Below are 17,406 nucleotides of genomic sequence, written 5' to 3'. Positions count from 1 at the left end.
AAGTTGAACATCTCCCATGGCCTGCACAGTCACTATCCTGCAAGAAGAATGGCTTAAAATCCCTCTGACCACTGTGCAGGACTTGTATATGTCATTCCCAAGATGAATTGACGCTGTATTGGCTGCAAAAGGAGGCCTTACATCATACTAATAAATTATTGTGTCTAAAACCAGGTGTTTCAGTTTCATTGTCCAACCCCTGTATGTGCAGACAGCAGTACTTGTCCACTGACTAAAGTTCAGCTGAATCTAGGCCACTGGTCGACCATCGGACACCTCAGATTACTGTCATACAAGAACTAACTGTCACAGCAGTTAGTTTCGCTGTCACACAGCTCCAGGGACCTTTTTCAACTTTGTGAGAATTTTGAATGTTTACGAACTACATTAACCAGAATTCAGCGCGCAGGAATTACTGTCCCAAAGCATTGTGGGAAGGAGAAGGCGCCTGGAGGACATTTTATCACTAGGAGTTGTCGAATGAAGACGCATAAATTCACCGAGAATCATTTCACGTAGAAAACTGTGTTTCGGTCTTCGGACATTAGCACGGCGTTAGGCGGCACGGTAGCTGGTAAGTTAATGTCGTTGCGATGTGGTTTAACGGTGATTAAAGCAGAGGGGGCGATTTCTTTTTTTGGGTTTCCTTCAGACAGCGGAGACGTGCAAAAACCCGGTCACCATTTTGATTCTCTTCACTCTCTTCCCCCGCGATAACGAAGTCAACTGTGAATAAATGTAGCTAATAGAGAAAGTGTTTTTGTTTCGCAGGGGTTGATGTTTAGCTGAGGCTGCGTTGAGTTAACGTTAGTGTAAGTCGGAACAGCTGCTTCAACCGTGCGTTAGTTTTTTGCCCAACTACTTATTGATTTATCGTCAGTCACGACAAAACTACAAGCCCTTGTTGCCCAGTAGTGACAAGCAATAACGTTAAAGTCATACGTAGCTAACATTTGTAAAGAATAATAATATTCTGCAAACAGGAGCATCACGAAAAAGTTATGTAATCTCGTTTACACATTAAGGTTGGTCTGTTGGCTAAATGGCGCACACCCAGATTATATTTATTTATTTTTTAAATTAATTTGTGGTTTATTTACCAGAAAGCCTTTTTCAAAATTTATCATCAGTTTGCCACCTAGATCCTTCCCCGAAATTTTAATGGTACAGATACGCGAAACCTGATATTTTAGCCTGAAATAACGCGTCTGTGTGCTGTTCGTTATACACAAGAAGTTGTATGATATACAAAATGCACAGTGAAAGCTCTGAGCAACAATTTTCTTTTAAACGTATGCACACCTAAGACGATTTGAAGCGAGAAAATTTAGGCCCGTGTTTAGTAGTTGAAAGTAGGTTCAGTAGTAAAACCTGCTGTATTATGGTAATTTTATGATATATAAATATGCAAAAAAGCTTATGGTAGTCTTGTATTAAATGTTAACTACATCTCATTTATCATGTTTAGCCTCTTTACAACAGCAGTTGGACAGAGCAGATTGGCACTCTCAGAAAAGTCTAGATCAATTTTTCTCTTCTTTCCCCTCTCCTCAGGCCTCTTATTGGGTGAAACAGAAATGGGTGCTGACAAACGGTAAGTGTCTTGGCTCATTCAGTGTCTGTATAACACTGATGTACCAGATTTGATGAGGTTTGGCTAACTTATTTGATATGTTCAGGGTTAGCCGTACAGAGCGCAGTGGGAGGTATGGTTCAGAGCAGTCTCGCGATGACGACCGCAGAGACCGACGGGATCGGGAAGATCGTGGCTACGACTCTCACCGCTGGAGCGATGATAGACGCAGTGACCGCTACGATGGAGACAGAGGGGAGCGTAACGAACGATATTGGGGTCGGGACAGTCCTGAGGTGCGTCGTTTATTACTGTATATGTACCTCCAAGTTTTCTTCCCGTTGTTTTGGTCTTTCTTCATAGTGATATGTAATTGGAAGTGCATGATAAAAATGTAGAGTTGGCAACCTTTGTATTGTTTCACCATTAATTTCTTCATCTCACACAATCTTAACAGAGAGGAAGAAAACGCCGTAGTAGTGATGGATCTGATGACGGGCACCACTCAGATGGTGATTATTCCGAGCATGATTACAGAGGTGACCCAGGTGACGAGAAAGACTGCAAGACTATTATGCTTCGTGGCCTGCCAGTCAACACCACGGAGGCAGACGTATGTAGTCAAAAACTATCTCTGAGACATTGGCTGGGACTCGAGTGATGTTAGAGATATTGTAAGTACATTATCCTCATTTCTCTTCTGTTTTTCTCAGATTCGAGCAGCAATAGACCAGTTGGAGGGGCCGCAGCCGAAGGATGTGCGCCTGATGAAAAAGAGAACAGGTGAGATCAGTGTACCGTGGATCCTTCCTCTCCCGAACCTGTGACCACTGGGCCAACCTGCTTCTGCTTAATGGCTTTTGCCATAGCAACATTTTTATCCAGACAATCTCCGAGCTCTGTGTTAGACTAGTGCAGTAGATTTAAGCAAATGTTTTTACCATAAGGACATACTGAGGTAAGTTTGTGTTCATGTTAAACTTAACATGGTCAACTTCATACAAGCAAAGTCACATGACACCTGTTGCCAGCATATCGTTAAAGATGGAAATGTTAGTCCCTTTTTTTTAGCAAGAAACCAAACACACGGTGACTGTGGAATTTCTGTTTTTCAGATGCATAGGAAAGATATGAATTGATTAAGCTCATGTCAATGTTTGTTCTAAGTCTAAGTTTTAAAAATTTAAATGTGACCCAGGTACCTGTTGCTATGGCAAAAGATTTTTTTTTCTGGCACCCTCCCGCACATTTGACTTCTCTCAGTCTGGGGGGGTCATGAAGCAGTTTGTGACAGAGTTTGAATGTTATACACTGAACTATCAAGACTAACACGCCTCCCGTCTGTATATCTGAATGCCTCTCTAGGTATAAGCCGAGGTTTGGCCTTCGTGGAGTTTTATCACTTGCAAGATGCTACCCGATGGATGGAGACCAATCAGGTTGCTTCCTAATCACCAAGTCTAGTTTTTACCCTGGGGAATGATGCAATTTGACTGACAAAAGAACAAAAATTGCTACCCCAGAAAACAAAATGGACATTTGGGCCATTCCCCTCCATTTTCGAAGGCATGGTGTGGTTTTAAGGAAAGAGGGACATTAATGGACTGTCATAAGGTGTTACAAGTTTGGGAAGTAGGACTACTTGTATATGGTTTTAGTTAATGCATTTTTTATGTAAAATGATATAAAAATGAATTCAGGTACCTATAATTGAGTGAGCGTAGGGTTAAAACTGATGTCAATGAGGCTGGAGATTAATGAGTTCAACATTTTAAACCAGGAAGCACATTTATGCAGTTTTCATATAGATATCATCTTAGAGTTGGCAATTTAATCTGTTTAAGAGACTTTAAAATCTGTATAAAAAAAAAAATTTATTGAAGCAAGGAAAATATTTATTCTGACTATTAACCCAGTCATTTAAAGGACTGAAGAGATTTTCTCTTTTTGAATACTGACAGAGGAGGAATTTTTAAGCTTTCTAATGCCAAGAGACTTTATGTACACTGCGTTCTGTGGAGTCTGTACCTCGTCCCAAGGCCCTGAAGTTCTCTCTACATGTTACACTCTGCTCCGGCCCCATCCGGATGCTCGGGTCCCAAACAGCAAGAACAAACACTTCCACTGACACACTCGTACACTTTTGAGTCCTCCTGGACGAGCCTTCCCAAACCGTCGTGGCTATAGTGGTTGTTCATGGGCTAAGACAATGAGTGATCTTAAGATGCTGAAATAACCCCAGGTTTGTGTTCCTCTTGCAGAAGCTGCTGACCATCCAGGGCAAAAGTGTTGCCATGCAGTACAGCAACACCTGGCACAAGTCTGAAGACTGGCTTTGCAACTCAGTAAGTATTAAAGCATCACTTTGTTAGAAATTAATTTTAATTTAATTTCTTATTTGGGTGCATAAAGCCCTATACGAGCAGAATTAGTTTTACATGGGGAGCTGGTCTAATGTAATTTTTCCACAAGACGTCTAATATTTATGGTGGATTCTCACTGGATAAGAAGTTGCAGTGAAAATAACAGGGATGGGAGTGGCTACTCGATTCACGCACTGCTGTCTCAGTGTGGATCATACACAGCAGAGCTACTGGAGTTTTTAGACTCACAACTGTTCTGAGATCAGCCCTCCCATCAAAATCATACATCCCTAAACTACTTTATCTTTATAACATAACGGGTGAGAAGGTGGCAAAAAACTTTACTAATCCCTTACACAGTTATTACAATTGCTATTATAAACAGTTTAATGGTAATGAGACACGTTCATAGCACACATGGAAGCTATTAATGTGGACAAAACATACCTGCAGATCGTTTTGAACACGCAGAAAACTCCTTTTTTTCTCAGAGATATGCAATAATACCCCACATTTAAATTCGGATGGGATTATTTATACCTCTGAGTCATTTTTACTGCTCATTACAGTAGGTAAAAGGCTCAGGAATCTGTCCTGAAATGGGAGGGCACACTTCGGGAAAAATGACAATTGGTCCATTCAGACAGGATTAAAACTACTAAGATACTTGGGTAATAATTACTTTACCCTCATGTCCACAGGTTAAATTATCCTGTCTGAATAGGGTTTTAGACCTGCTGTAGTCTCCCAATTTAAATGTAGTGGCAGTGTGTGACTGTCTGCATTCTGTGATATTTTTATTAATTTATATTTTGTCTTCAACCTTGTGAAAAAGAGTATAAAACTTTTTTTTTTTTTCCCTCCCTTTATATTTGTAAACTTTAGTCTTTATTTTTGTAACAAAATATATAAAAAAAAAAAAGCTGCTGGTAGTCTAATATGGTAAGTATGCAGTTCAGGAAACTCCTAAAGTCTGCTTATTTACTAATTCACTAGAGCAGAGTTTTAAATTAAAACGCTATGACCCGTTACTTGCAGTGCCGCCTGTACAATTTCCGGAGGAGACTGAAGTGCTTCAGATGTGGCGCAGCCAAAGCTGGTAAGTAGCTCCTCATCCAGGAAGCAGCCACCTCCACCCATCTGGAGTCCAACTTCTCCTTGCACCAAGAGCAGGGGTTAAACGTAATCTTGTTGTCATTGCAGGGTTACGTTTAGGGGGATATGAATGTTAAGGTTAATCTTTTAGAGCCACAATAATATCTGCGTTTTTCTCAGTCCAGAAGAGAGTATTCTTCCTTTATCTTGGTTAAGGTGTCTAATAGCTAATTTTGTGTTTATCCTCAGACTCAGACACCAATGGCATTACTGGAGGTACAGACATTCAGCCCAGTGGAGATTACTATGGGGACAGTAAGAATTTTTTCATTGTTTTTGTAATACTTGAATAATATTTGATAATTTATGGCTGTAACTCTATGGCAGTGTGCAAATCTTCACTGGTCTGTGTCTGTTTCACAGCGATCATCCTGAGGAACATTGCCCCACTCTCCACTGTTGAGGGCATCATGGCAGCCTTGGCACCCTATGCTAACCTGTCAGCTGGTAACATTCGTCTCATCAAATACAAGCAGACTGGCCAGAACAGAGGCTTTGCTTTCGTCCAGCTCTCATCTCCACTGGTATGTGTCATCATGTCTTTCCTGCAGCAGGTTAATTCAGGCTGAATAATATTCCACACTTCCTATATTCAAGAGTTAAAGCAAACAATTCCATTATTTGGCAGATGACACACAATTTTACACCAAATAACAAAATGAGGTCATAAGTGACAGGGTTTCCGTTCAGTATTTGTTCCAATATTTTATATAAATAAAATCGAGATGGATTTTTCTGTTTTTATGATTGGTTTTCACACACATGCAATTTTCCTACAAAGTTAATTTTAGGTTGCGATTATATTAAATATTTCAGTCTCTGGAATATATAACAGATGCTTTTTTTTAAAATCAATACTACACTACATGTAAATAATTTTAACTGATAACAAAATGTCTCTTGGTTTTGTAGGAGGCATCTCAGCTTCTGACCATCCTTCAGGGACTTCAACCTCCACTGAAATTGGATGGGAAGACGATTGGTGTTGACTATGCCAAAAGTGCTCGGAAGTATGTGCTGTCTCTCTCAGCCATTATGGTAGTTTTGTGATGTGTTATTTTAATGTTGAGCTCCCAGAGATTTTTGAATAACTGGTCATTCTGTTCCACTCAGGGACCTGTTGTTGCCGGATGGGAACCGCATCAGTGCATTCTCAGTTGCCAGCACTGCCATTGCTGCTGCCCAGTGGTCCTCTAGCCAGGTTACTGATCAATCTTTTGTGTTGTCGCAGTTCATCCAGTCTATTTATAGTTTCTGGTTCGACATTTATATTAACTTCTTTTCTCTTGATAGCCACAGCAAAGTGTGGAACCTGCATCAGACAACTGCCTGCAGGAAGGCTATGTGCCTTATTCACAGGTTAGCAGACCACACAAATTTTTAAATATATGTATATTTATTTGACCGTGTGTGTTGATTTAATTATTGTCTTCTGATGTAGGAATATCAGGCCCAGTATCAGCCATTACCGGCTGGAGTGACTGACCCTTCCCAAGCCAATGGCATACTTGGAGGTATATATATAAAAAAAAAAATCTCCTTTACACAGATTACATTACTGAGTCTGTTCCTGTATTAAATCTATATTTCTGTGTTTGTGCGAAGCTGCTCCTGGAATAAAGGTGCTGCCCACTGCTGCAGGAGTGGTCATTGCTCAGGGTGCTCAGGTTTATCAGCCACATGTCATCAGCCAGCCAACCACACAGGTAAGATATTCCTCAGCACAGTTCAGCTCCTCATATGTCCTAAACATTTTAAATTGAAAAGATTTTCCCCCTTTTTTTGGTGTTTATAGGCTTTGCCAACCATATCAGCTTCAGTCATTACAGCAGCTGCTACAGTCACAGCCCCAGTCACCTCTGCAGTCATCGCAGCAGCCCCCACCACAGCCACTGCTGCAGCCCCTTTGATGACTCCCACTCAGGATGGAAAAGCTGGTAAAAGCAGAGTACTCAGTGATTAAAGTTAGAGAGAAGAATGATCAGTACAATGTTGTAATTGGTCGATTTTCACTTGTTTCCCCAAACTAGCAGTTCCAGACACATCCACATACCAGTATGATGAGGCTTCTGGATACTACTATGACCCTCTAACTGGCTTCTATTATGACCCCAGCACGCATGTAAGTCACCTTTAAAAGCACACTCCAGATAACCAACAATTTTCTGAAAATGTCTGTTCATAAAAAGCTGTGACTATTAGACACAGACATTGTGGGTTTGTTGCTGTGTTAACATTTTTGTTTGTTCTGCAGTATTACTACAACTCCTACACGCAGCAGTACTTGTACTGGGACAGTGAAAAGCAGGCATATGTGCCTGCAACTGACTCTGGTAATTCTGCGCTGATGTCTGCAGCTTCTAACTCAACCCCTGCCAAAGAGGGCAAGGAAAAGAAGGAAAAGCCCAAGAGCAAAACTGCCCAACAGGTTAACATTAAGTATTTTCTGATGTGAAGCATGCAATAAAATGTAAATGCTTACATTTTAAACGGAATTTTAGGGCTGTGTGTACAAATAAAAATTTAATAATGGCCTATTCTTTGTGTGTTAGATTGCGAAGGATATGGAGCGCTGGGCAAAGAGTCTGAACAAGCAAAAGGAGAACTTCAAGAGCAGCTTCCAGCCCATTAGCCAGGAAGAAAGGAAAGAGGCTGCAGCAGCAGATGCCGGCTTCACACTGTTTGAGAAAAAAGTAAATTTCCACTAAAAGCTACATATCTATACATGAGATTAGTTATATAAAATATGATTGCCTGTTATGTGTAACCTTCTACAATGCATTATTTAGCCGCAGGCAGGTGGTTTGGAGAGGCTTGTGTCAGAGGCAGTGAAGGCTACAGAAGAAGAGAACTCATCCTCAAAGGTTGGCTGCAGCTTTTGTATTTAACCTGAACGTCTAAACAAATGTATCAATTCATTAAAATGTAATCCGGTTAACAATAGATTCTGTGATTATTCTCAATGCTAGTTTTTTCTAATTCACGTCACCGTTGACAACACTGATATTACTGTTATCTTTACTTGATGTACACACTTTACTGCAGTTCAGGCTAAGGAATATACTTGTTCCCTGCAGGTTGGTCTAGTGGCAGCTTACAGTGGTGACAGTGAGCCTGAGGAGGCTCCTGAAAGCGACGAGAGAGAAGACAAACTTACAGATTGGAAAAAGATGGCCTGTCTGCTGTGCAGAAGGCAGTTCCCCAACAAAGAAGCCTTGATACGTCATCAGCAGTTGTCTGACCTGCACAAGGTACTCCCCTTCACTTTGTTCTTGGTTTAGACCTTCTAAGAGAGGAACACTTTTCTCACAGTGTCTTTCTTCAATCAGCAAAACCTGGAAGTTCACAGGAGATCTAAACTGACTGAGGCAGAACTAGAGGAGCTGGAGAGGAAAGAGACTGAGGTTTGTAACAAACATACAGGCTTTCAGTCTCTCACTGGAACATAGACTTTCATATATTAAACATATACCCTTTGTGTATTTCTTTGAGCAGATGAAGTACAGGGACAGGGCAGCTGAAAGAAGGGAGAAATATGGCATTCCTGAGCCTCCTGTACCCAAGAAGAGGAAGTTCACTCAGCCTACACCAGTAGTGTAAGTTAACCTCTGCAATAAATGTTTTATGCTCTATGGCTTTGTAACCTTGCTGTTAAGACTTTAAAAGAAACACCTGCTCATCTACAGGAATTATGAACAGCCCACAAAGGATGGACTGAACAGTGACAACATCGGCAATAAAATGCTTCAAGCGATGGGCTGGAAGGAGGGCAAAGGCCTTGGCAGAAATCAGCAAGGCATTACATCACCTATTGAGGTGAGCTTGTACTCCATTGTGGAGGTGGAAGACATGCCGTGTTTCTGCTTGATTGCTTACAGTACACTCTCAAACTCATTGTGATGGTACCCTCAATGTTACATATTAGGCTTATAGAATTAACACAATTTCATTTCCAGGACTTTCTACTTATTTTTACACATTTCTATAATGAAAGCTTACTAATATTCACCTCTCCTTCTGGAGAAGATAAGATAATGTACCTTTAGGGAACAGAACTGGACCACTGTTGTACACAGTTTTACATATACCATACCTCTTTTCCTGACAGTAGTGGAATTTGTTGCCGTTTTGGGGTTGTATTAGCATTTATGTGTGATTTTTCTCTCTCCAGGCCCAGTTGAGAATGAAGGGAGCCGGTCTGGGGACCAAAGGAAGTAATTACACACTGTCAGCCTCAGACACTTACAAGGATGCTGTCCGCAAAGCCATGTTTGCCCGGTTTACTGAAATCGAATAAGCGGTTGTGATGTCTTGTCATCAGTTTCTGTCATTCCTTTTCTCCGTCAATGAAGATTGGACTTTGAATTAGAAGCAGTTTGAAAGCTCTTTAGATGGAGGATAACTAGTTATGTCTGTTAAGTTTAAGTTTGTGTGTGTGTATATATGTACAGTGTCCTGGAGAAGATGTGAAATTTGTTTTTGGGAAGGGTGGTTGGAATTTTGTTTCCAAGCATGGTTTGGAAATTGTAAAACTTGTATGATATCTCAGTTTTGTACATAAGAGAATAAATGAAATGTCAATATTTTGTGTTTGTTGATTTTTATAAGCTCTATATTGTGCTGATAAAAGTTTCACTCTACTGTCGTTTTTTTATGAATTTTTTTTTTTTTTTTTTTTCAAAAGGTGAAAATTCAAACAATGTATGTGATTCAAAATCATACAAAGACAACATTGTAAATGATAAGCGGCATGTTTTGAATTTGCCACCTGCAGCACATTATGAAAAAATGGGGCAGACATGATGCAGTGAGGAAACAACTTTTTTGTAAACATCTTTGTGTAAACATTTGTGAACTGGGAAAACCAACTGTTGCTGATTTGAAAATGTTTTTTTTTTTCGTTCCTCGTTACAAAATGTTCATCTGCTCAACATTTCAGCTCTAAAACCTGTATGTGTGTTTTATTCAAATGGAAGATAATTGGTTGTTGCATTTAAGGCAGATTTTGGGGATGTGCTTTCCTGCACATTTGTGTTATTACTGCTGCCTATGAAGTAGTAACAGAATGATGGGTACTAAGACGAAATTCAGTAACGTATGATTCCTGCCTCTGAGGAAGCAGAGGATTATATCATTCTGCAGCTACTGCAGAAGCAGTGATCATGAATCAAGTGTACAAAATGTATTTTAGAATCAGCTTCAGAGGCAGCAGAATTTTTTTGAAGCCATAAAAAAAAAAAATATGTCACATTTATTAATTCCGAAATGATTTCTGGCAGTCAAAGCAGGGAAACCATGGGGGTCTAGGTGGAGCTTTACCACTTTATGGTGCAGTATTTTAAATTTGAGCACAACTTGATATTAACAATCACGTTCATCTCCATCTGTTGGTTGGTAACCAATTACATTCATTCTGCCTCGAAGGCAGTGCTGACTTCAGAACAATTTTGAGCAGTGATTTTGCACACCAGCTCTCTGAAACTCTTTTTTAACTTAATCATCTCACTGACCTGTTGCTCATTAACCAAATTAGATTATTTTGTAGCATCACACAATATTAGCATTTTGTTTTGTTGCTATTTCCTAACATTTTTAGAACATATTACTTTCATCAAATTCAAAATGTATAAATACAAACTCTGGAGTTTCTCAGATTAAACATTTAAAAAATAGCCTTTGTACAATTTTCAATTTAAACCAGGGTTTAAATGATTTGCATATCATTTCATTCTGTTTGTATTTTATTTAAATCATGATTCCCACTTTTCTGTAAATGGGGTTGTACATAGAGTCAGTAAATCATTGCTCCTGAACCTGATTATAAAAGGTAGACACCAGTTTGTGTAATTATTGTAGAGATATACAGTATGTGCATTATAATAGTGTTGTGTTCTGTTGGCATGTTTCCTACACAACTCTCTCTGAAAGCCTTGTTTGTCTCTGTTTGGCTCTCCATTCTAATTTTTTGGTATTTGCATGCAAGTGAAAGAGAGCTGTTTTTCAGCCGGTCTGAGGGCGTTGGCAGAACTGGGCACAGTCCCCAGTTCTCAGGAAATCATCAAGGGTTCAACGTATAATTCGTGATTATAATTGTAAGTGCCATTTTCCATCATGTCTCCTTTGCTGTTCTAGTTAAGTGATGTTAAATTGCTGTTAGCAATGTCTATTTTTTATGGTTGTTTGATTTTGTTGATCGTGTTGCTCCTAGAGTGGAATGAAGGCTGGATGCCATCCTGTGGTTTCAGAAAAGACAGCATCCACAAAGTAGTAAAGACAGCATTAGTTACGAACATTGTGTTTTAGTAATGAGAAAACCCTTGTGATTTTGAAGAACAAATAACTTGAGAAGTGATTTAATTTTGTTTGTTTGTTTTGATTTTTTTATATCTGAGCACTATAAAACTTTAATATAAATGGAAATTAACCTAAGGTTAGTCTCTGACTTTGGCACAGTAGTGAACTTGTATTAAATATTATCAATGAAATATACAGAAAACATCTCAAATATCACTTAGCTATGGAAATAAGTTTTGGAAGCTGAATACTAGGCAATGTTGGTTGGATTATGTTCTGTTTTCAGCACCTGAGTGGTGGCTGTACAAATGTTGGATTTGCATGTCCACAATTATGGCTTGCAGCTCAGTTAAAAAAAAAAACATGGTGCAAGCTGAGACAAACAGTTCAGTGTCCAGCTGATATGGGCATTAATTTGTGGTGACCTGGGTCACAGCTGTGGTATTAGAAAACATCAAAGTGTAGGACTCCTTCCCGCTTTTTTAATAACAGGTCTGCCACTTGGTAGTGTATTATTTCTCTTTCTTGGTGGATATGGCCGAGGTCAGTGGTATGGGTTTATTATGGGAATGTTCTGGGTCTGGATCAGGGAAAGCTAATGCTCCAGGTTGTGAGATGTGAGAGTTAAGTAAATTGCTGACCTTAACAGAAGTGTCCCTCAAAAATCCTGGTGTACCTTATCCCTCTGGGGCTTGTTTTGGAAGTTTATAAGTAAATGATGCTCACAGTTTGGTGCAGGTTTGTCAGGGTGTTGACATTTTCCAGGAAAATGGGAGCCAGTTGGACACAGAGCTGGAAAGAAGAGTGGAAGCTTAAGAAACTATACCTTGTCCCTTCCAGGCCAGAGGTCCTGCTTCAACCACGGGTGAGTCTGCTTTCTAGTGGTATTCTAAATCAGCAGTCAGAGAGGATCCATGGTCACTGAGGTCGTCTTGTGTTTTCAGTGGAATATTCCTCCATCCCTTTGGCTGCTCTACCGGAGCTGTATGTTGTCCAACATCGTCGGCTGGTGTGTGTACGCAGCTGTGATCTTCAACACGCCCAAGTTCCTCATCTTCCTCAGCCATGTCTCCTATGTCCTCATGGGAATCTACTATCTTGTGGCCCTACTTAATCTGGTCTGGGCTTTTGTACATGTCAGACTAATCTGTCAAGCAAGGGCAAGGGATATCAACATGGGTAAGTCTAATTAGAGCATGTTGTGTGCATTTTTTTCTGCTGTCTCTGCACAAAACCAAGCATCTTAACATTTTATCAACCAAGTAATATGTACTAGGGCGACACGGTGGTGCAGCAGGTAGTGCACCAAAGCTTCTCCAAACCTTCCAATGACAAGGGTATGTTCCTGTTTTTGAAATGCCAGAAAAACCTCTGTAACAAGGGCTATATGGCTATTGGCGGTCCAGCTAAACTAGGCTTACCTAGTTTCTCTTTGCTTTACCTAGTTTGCTCATATGAACACAACACACACTCCTGCTCTGAGAGACTTTAATTCTTTTAATTCTACATCCAGAGGTCCATAAATAGCCTAAACTCCATGATGTTAATGTTTCACCTGACATTACTTTTGACATTTTACTATAAAAATAAACAAAACCAATGTGACTAAATTAAATGAAAAAATCAGATAATATAACAATATGAAAATAAGTACACAGCTCTGGGTGAGGAGTGTGGTGTGTTCTCCCTGTGTTTGTGTGGGTTTCCTCCATGTGACTGTCTGTGAGGAGTGTGGTGTGTTCTCCCTGTGTTTGCATGGGTTTCCACAGGGTGAGTGTCTGTGAGGAGTGTGGTGTGTTCTCCCTGTGATTGCGTGGGTTTCCTCCGTGTGACTGTCTGTGAGGAGTGTGGTGTGTTCTCCCTGTGTCCGCGTGGGTTTCCTCCGGGTGACTGTCTGTGAGGAGTGTGGTGTGTTCTCCCTGTGTCTGCGTGGGTTTCCTCCGGGTGACTGTCTGTGAGGAGTGTGGTGTGTTCTCCCTGTGTCTGCGTGGGTTTCCTCCGTGTGACTGTCTGTGAGGAGTGTGGTGTGTTCTCCCTGTGTCTGCGTGGGTTTCCTCCGGGTGACTGTCTGTGAGGAGTGTGGTGTGTTCTCCCTGTGTCTGCGTGGGTTTCCTCCGGGTGACTGTTTGTGAGGAGTGTGGTGTGTTCTCCCTGTGTCTGCGTGGGTTTCCTCCGGGTGACTGTCTGTGAGGAGTGTGGTGTGTTCTCCCTGTGTCTGCGTGGGTTTCCTCCGGGTGACTGTTTGTGAGGAGTGTGGTGTGTTCTCCCTGTGTCTGCGTGGGTTTCCTCCGGGTGACTGTCTGTGAGGAGTGTGGTGTGTTCTCCCTGTGTCTGCGTGGGTTTCCTCCGGGTGACTGTCTGTGAGGAGTGTGGTGTGTTCTCCCTGTGTCTGCGTGGGTTTCCTCCGGGTGACTGTGTGTGAGGAGTGTGGTGTGTTCTCCCTGTGTCTGCGTGGGTTTCCTCCGGGTGACTGTCTGTGAGGAGTGTGGTGTGTTCTCCCTGTGTCTGTGTGGGTTTCGTCCGGGTGCTCCGGTTTCCTCCCATTGTCCAAAAACAAACGTTGGTAGGTGGATTGGTGACTCAAAAGTGTCCATAGATGTGAGTGTGTGAGTGAATGTGTCAGTGTGTGTTGTACTATTCCTCGAAAATTAAAGCAACAAAAGCACTGTGATGTTCCACTGACCTGTAATATGGAGAATAGAGCCTCCATCTTTGCTAACCTGGGCTCATTGTTGGAACAGCACAATGTAATTTTTGAGGCTTTTTGCCAGGCCTGTATTATATGAGCTTACTGACCGACTTGACACCTACTGTTGACCTGTTCATTTAGCCTCAATTTCACATTCCAGTTTGTGAGCTAAATTTGGAACCATTCGGCGGTGGCCAGAGGTCCTCTTTTCCCTGGACAAATTCTCTTTTTGGGACCTAAAAAATGCATGTTCAAAGGGTCAGAGAGTTGAGAGCTGAACTGGACACATGGCTTTTTGTTGAACATTACATGAAAACGGACAAAATCTCCAAATTATTAAAGCCAGAACACCAGAGCGAGGTGTTACTCTAAATAAACAGGGCTGTGATTTTGTTACAGCACCGTTTTATCAGTCGGACCCTTATAGAACTGTAAGTCAGTAATAAATATCTAGTTCCCAGCGATGTCTTGTTCCTTTATCTAGTATAGATTATTCATTCATTCATTGTCTGTAACCCTTATCCAGTTCAGTGTCGCGGTGGGTCCAGAGCCTACCTGGAATCATTGGGCGCAAGGCAGGAATACACCCTGGAGGGGGCGCCAGTCCTTCACAGGGCAACACTCACACATTCACTCACACACTCACACCTACGGACACTTTTGAGTCACCAATCTACCTACCAAAGTGTGTTTTGGACCGTGGAATGTGTCAGTGTGTGTTGCCCTGCATAGGACAGGCTCCCTCTCCAGTGTGTTCCTGCCTCGTGCCCAGTGATTCCAGGTAGGCTCCGGGCCCACCGTGTCCCTGAATTGGATAAATGCTTACAGATAATGAATGAATGATAAATGAAAATAACTTTTGTCATGTTTTGTTTTCAAATAGTTGTCCTCTCTCGCACCTCAATGTTTGAATAATTCTGATTCAAAATAACTGTAGCCCTAAGGTGCTTTTATTAAACCTCGTCCCTGGTCAGAAGTGTTCAGTGACGCTGTAATCAGAACTTGTATGTGGACTATTAATCCAGTCCTCCCTTTCTCTAGGTAGCAGTGATGACACTTTGAGGACACTCCCTCTCCCTGCTGCTCTGGTCTGTGCCCTCTGTCTGCAGTGGTTCCTTCATGCTGTGGTGGGCTCATTCTCTCTGTGTGTTTCTTTTCTTTATTGGATCCTGAGCCAGCCCATCTCTCAGCATGCTGTCACAGCCTTTAACGTCAACCTGCACCTGATCAACAGCGTCCAGACCATCCTGGATGTCCTGCTGTCCTCCACACCTGTCCATCTTTGCCACTACCTGTGTGCTCTGCTGGCAGCATGCCTCTATGTGTTATTTGTTGTTGTCTATTGGCTGACTGGTTGCACCAACCTGAGCGGACACCCCTACATCTACAGTTTTCTGGACTTTGGTGGACGCCCTCTAGTGGCAGCCTCTCTCACATTGGCTGTGTGCCTGCTGTGCTTGCCTTTCTTCCACTTTTTGCTGTGGAACCTCCAGCTCTTTCGGGAGTGGATGGTGGAGGCTGGTAGAGCCAGGAGAATGGCCCTGAGACAGTGGGTCTGGTGGTGTGTGAGGGTTGGGGGATGTCCTGTGTCTGAGATAGTGTTATGTCTCGATCCAGGATCCTCAGTGTTTGGGATCTCATGTATGGACACAGTACAGGAGATTCCATAGCCATGATTTATCACACACTCTGTGGTCGGGTATTAGTAAATTTACCTATTTAGGGTGCACCCACAGTAGACCCTCAGTTGTGTATGTGCATTTTGTATAATCCATATAATCCAATTATGAATCGGAAATGGAAAACTACATTCCAGCCGAAACATTGAGTGTGATCTGTGATCCAGAACTATTCACATCAACATCAGTCCCTGACCTCAGACTTGTTTTAGAGGCTGAATGCCATCAAATCCTTGCAACAATGATCAGTTCACCCCTAACATCCCTAATCTGATTTCATTTTTTTTGTTGGAAAAATAAACTAGAAAGATACACTTGTGGTGAGGCTAAGTTATGTACAACCACAAGAGGTCAGTAGTATCCTGAAATACAGCTGAAAGCCACATTGGAGGAGAGTTGATTTACAGTTTAATGTTTAACTTGCCTTGATGTTTTAATTCTGAAAGATCAGAAGCATGAAGGAAACCTGGCAGACGTTTCTACACGTGTATTAATCAGTACATTTTAGGTTCCGTCCTGGAGTCCCACTACACAGCATGTTGTAGTGACCAATGGCTGGCTTACAAATGTCAAAATAGTCATCTGTTCCACAGAAAAAGAAATATATCTGAATCTGGGTCATATTCCTCAATTATATATTTAAATATTAAACAAACAAACTGCTAAAAGCAAGATCATAAAAAACTGACCTTGTTTTACCTGTGGCAACATCAAGTCTTTACTAAGGTAATGTTTGCCCTGCTCCAAGGCTTTGTTCAGATACGCAGCTTAGATATGATTTTTCTGCACTATTACATTTAAATAACTCATTATATCCCATCTGTCTTACCCTTTTCTAGATGGTACATAGTGCAGTTTCAGCAGTACTTAGCCCAAATACAAAGACAAAACCTCTCTATTACAGATCAGTGAAGCATCACAATGATTCTGAAGCTGTAATTGTAAGATAAAAACACTACCTAGTACTCCTTGATATGTTTGATTTAAATATAATCAATAATATAATATTATGTATGAGCCAATACAGAACTAATTTCTAACCTACACAACATTGTAATGTTTGATTTTTCAATGTTCCCATGAAATTACCATCAGCCATTCTTTCTTGAATGAGTCTTTTTGACTTCATAAACAGCCACTATACTGACATCTACTGGCCTGGAGGTGTTAGACATTCCAAAGTCATGTTGTCTGTAGCAAATTTTAAATCGCAACTCTGGAGAAACTCCAGGAAAACTGTGGAATATAATGTCTGTCCGATGTGTCCTCACAAGGGGTAGTGTTTTCCACATGCTTTAGGCATGGGCCAGCACTGGTGCAGAATATGCAGGAGATACTCCACAGCAGCTCCATTCACACATGGACTCTGACTTTACTGTAAGCTTGTACTAGCACACTAGGAATATAAAGTCTGTGTAAAGTCCGGGACATATGTTGCAGGTGTTTGCATTCACACATACAGAGCCTCCAGGTAAATTTCTGGGTTACTATGCATGTGAAAGAGGTATTTAATCATCCTTTGAAGTTATTTATGAGTTTGGAGGTCAGGGAACAATGGACACAATGAAAAGATTTGACAATTTAAAGCTGTTTTATGATTGGCTATAAATCAAAATGATTGACAGGTGTTTGCTTATTGACACCTACCTACTG

At 41.2% G+C, this 17,406-nt stretch overlaps 2 protein-coding genes across 3 annotated transcripts in view; both read left to right on the top strand.

Annotated features, from left to right (window-relative positions):
- Positions 1 to 447: 447 nt before the first annotated feature.
- On the top strand, positions 448 to 9,672 carry rbm5 (RNA binding motif protein 5). Of its 2 annotated transcripts, none has more exons than XM_066663780.1 (25): positions 448 to 574; positions 1,555 to 1,594; positions 1,680 to 1,869; positions 2,031 to 2,186; positions 2,287 to 2,356; positions 2,939 to 3,012; positions 3,835 to 3,918; positions 4,975 to 5,035; positions 5,281 to 5,346; positions 5,455 to 5,615; positions 6,004 to 6,101; positions 6,205 to 6,292; positions 6,385 to 6,450; positions 6,533 to 6,605; positions 6,697 to 6,797; positions 6,887 to 7,028; positions 7,125 to 7,213; positions 7,346 to 7,519; positions 7,644 to 7,784; positions 7,881 to 7,955; positions 8,169 to 8,342; positions 8,421 to 8,495; positions 8,587 to 8,687; positions 8,778 to 8,907; positions 9,263 to 9,672. In XM_066663780.1, the coding sequence occupies exons 2-25, from the start codon at positions 1,578 to 1,580 to the stop codon at positions 9,386 to 9,388; spliced, it is 2,532 nt and encodes an 843-aa protein (XP_066519877.1). In that variant the 5' UTR covers positions 448 to 574; positions 1,555 to 1,577; the 3' UTR covers positions 9,389 to 9,672. The 2 variants fall into 2 exon arrangements, with proteins under 2 accessions (XP_066519877.1, XP_066519876.1); XM_066663779.1 differs by having other exon boundaries at positions 449 to 574; positions 7,122 to 7,213.
- Positions 9,673 to 11,084: 1,412 nt separating this feature from the next.
- Positions 11,085 to 17,406, top strand: part of slc38a3b (solute carrier family 38 member 3b) — a 47,700-nt gene continuing 41,378 nt past the window's right edge. Inside the window, exons 1-3 of the mRNA XM_066663643.1 lie at positions 11,085 to 11,183; positions 12,151 to 12,250; positions 12,330 to 12,564. The gene's annotated coding sequence lies outside the window, so the exon portion shown is untranslated. The remainder of the gene's footprint in view (positions 11,184 to 12,150; positions 12,251 to 12,329; positions 12,565 to 17,406) is intronic.

This window comes from Hoplias malabaricus, chromosome 3 (assembly GCF_029633855.1).
Source record: "Hoplias malabaricus isolate fHopMal1 chromosome 3, fHopMal1.hap1, whole genome shotgun sequence".
Classification (NCBI taxonomy): domain Eukaryota; kingdom Metazoa; phylum Chordata; class Actinopteri; order Characiformes; family Erythrinidae; genus Hoplias; species Hoplias malabaricus.
The sequence above is the reverse complement of the archived record's forward strand: the minus strand, read 5'-3'. Positions and strand labels throughout refer to the sequence as shown.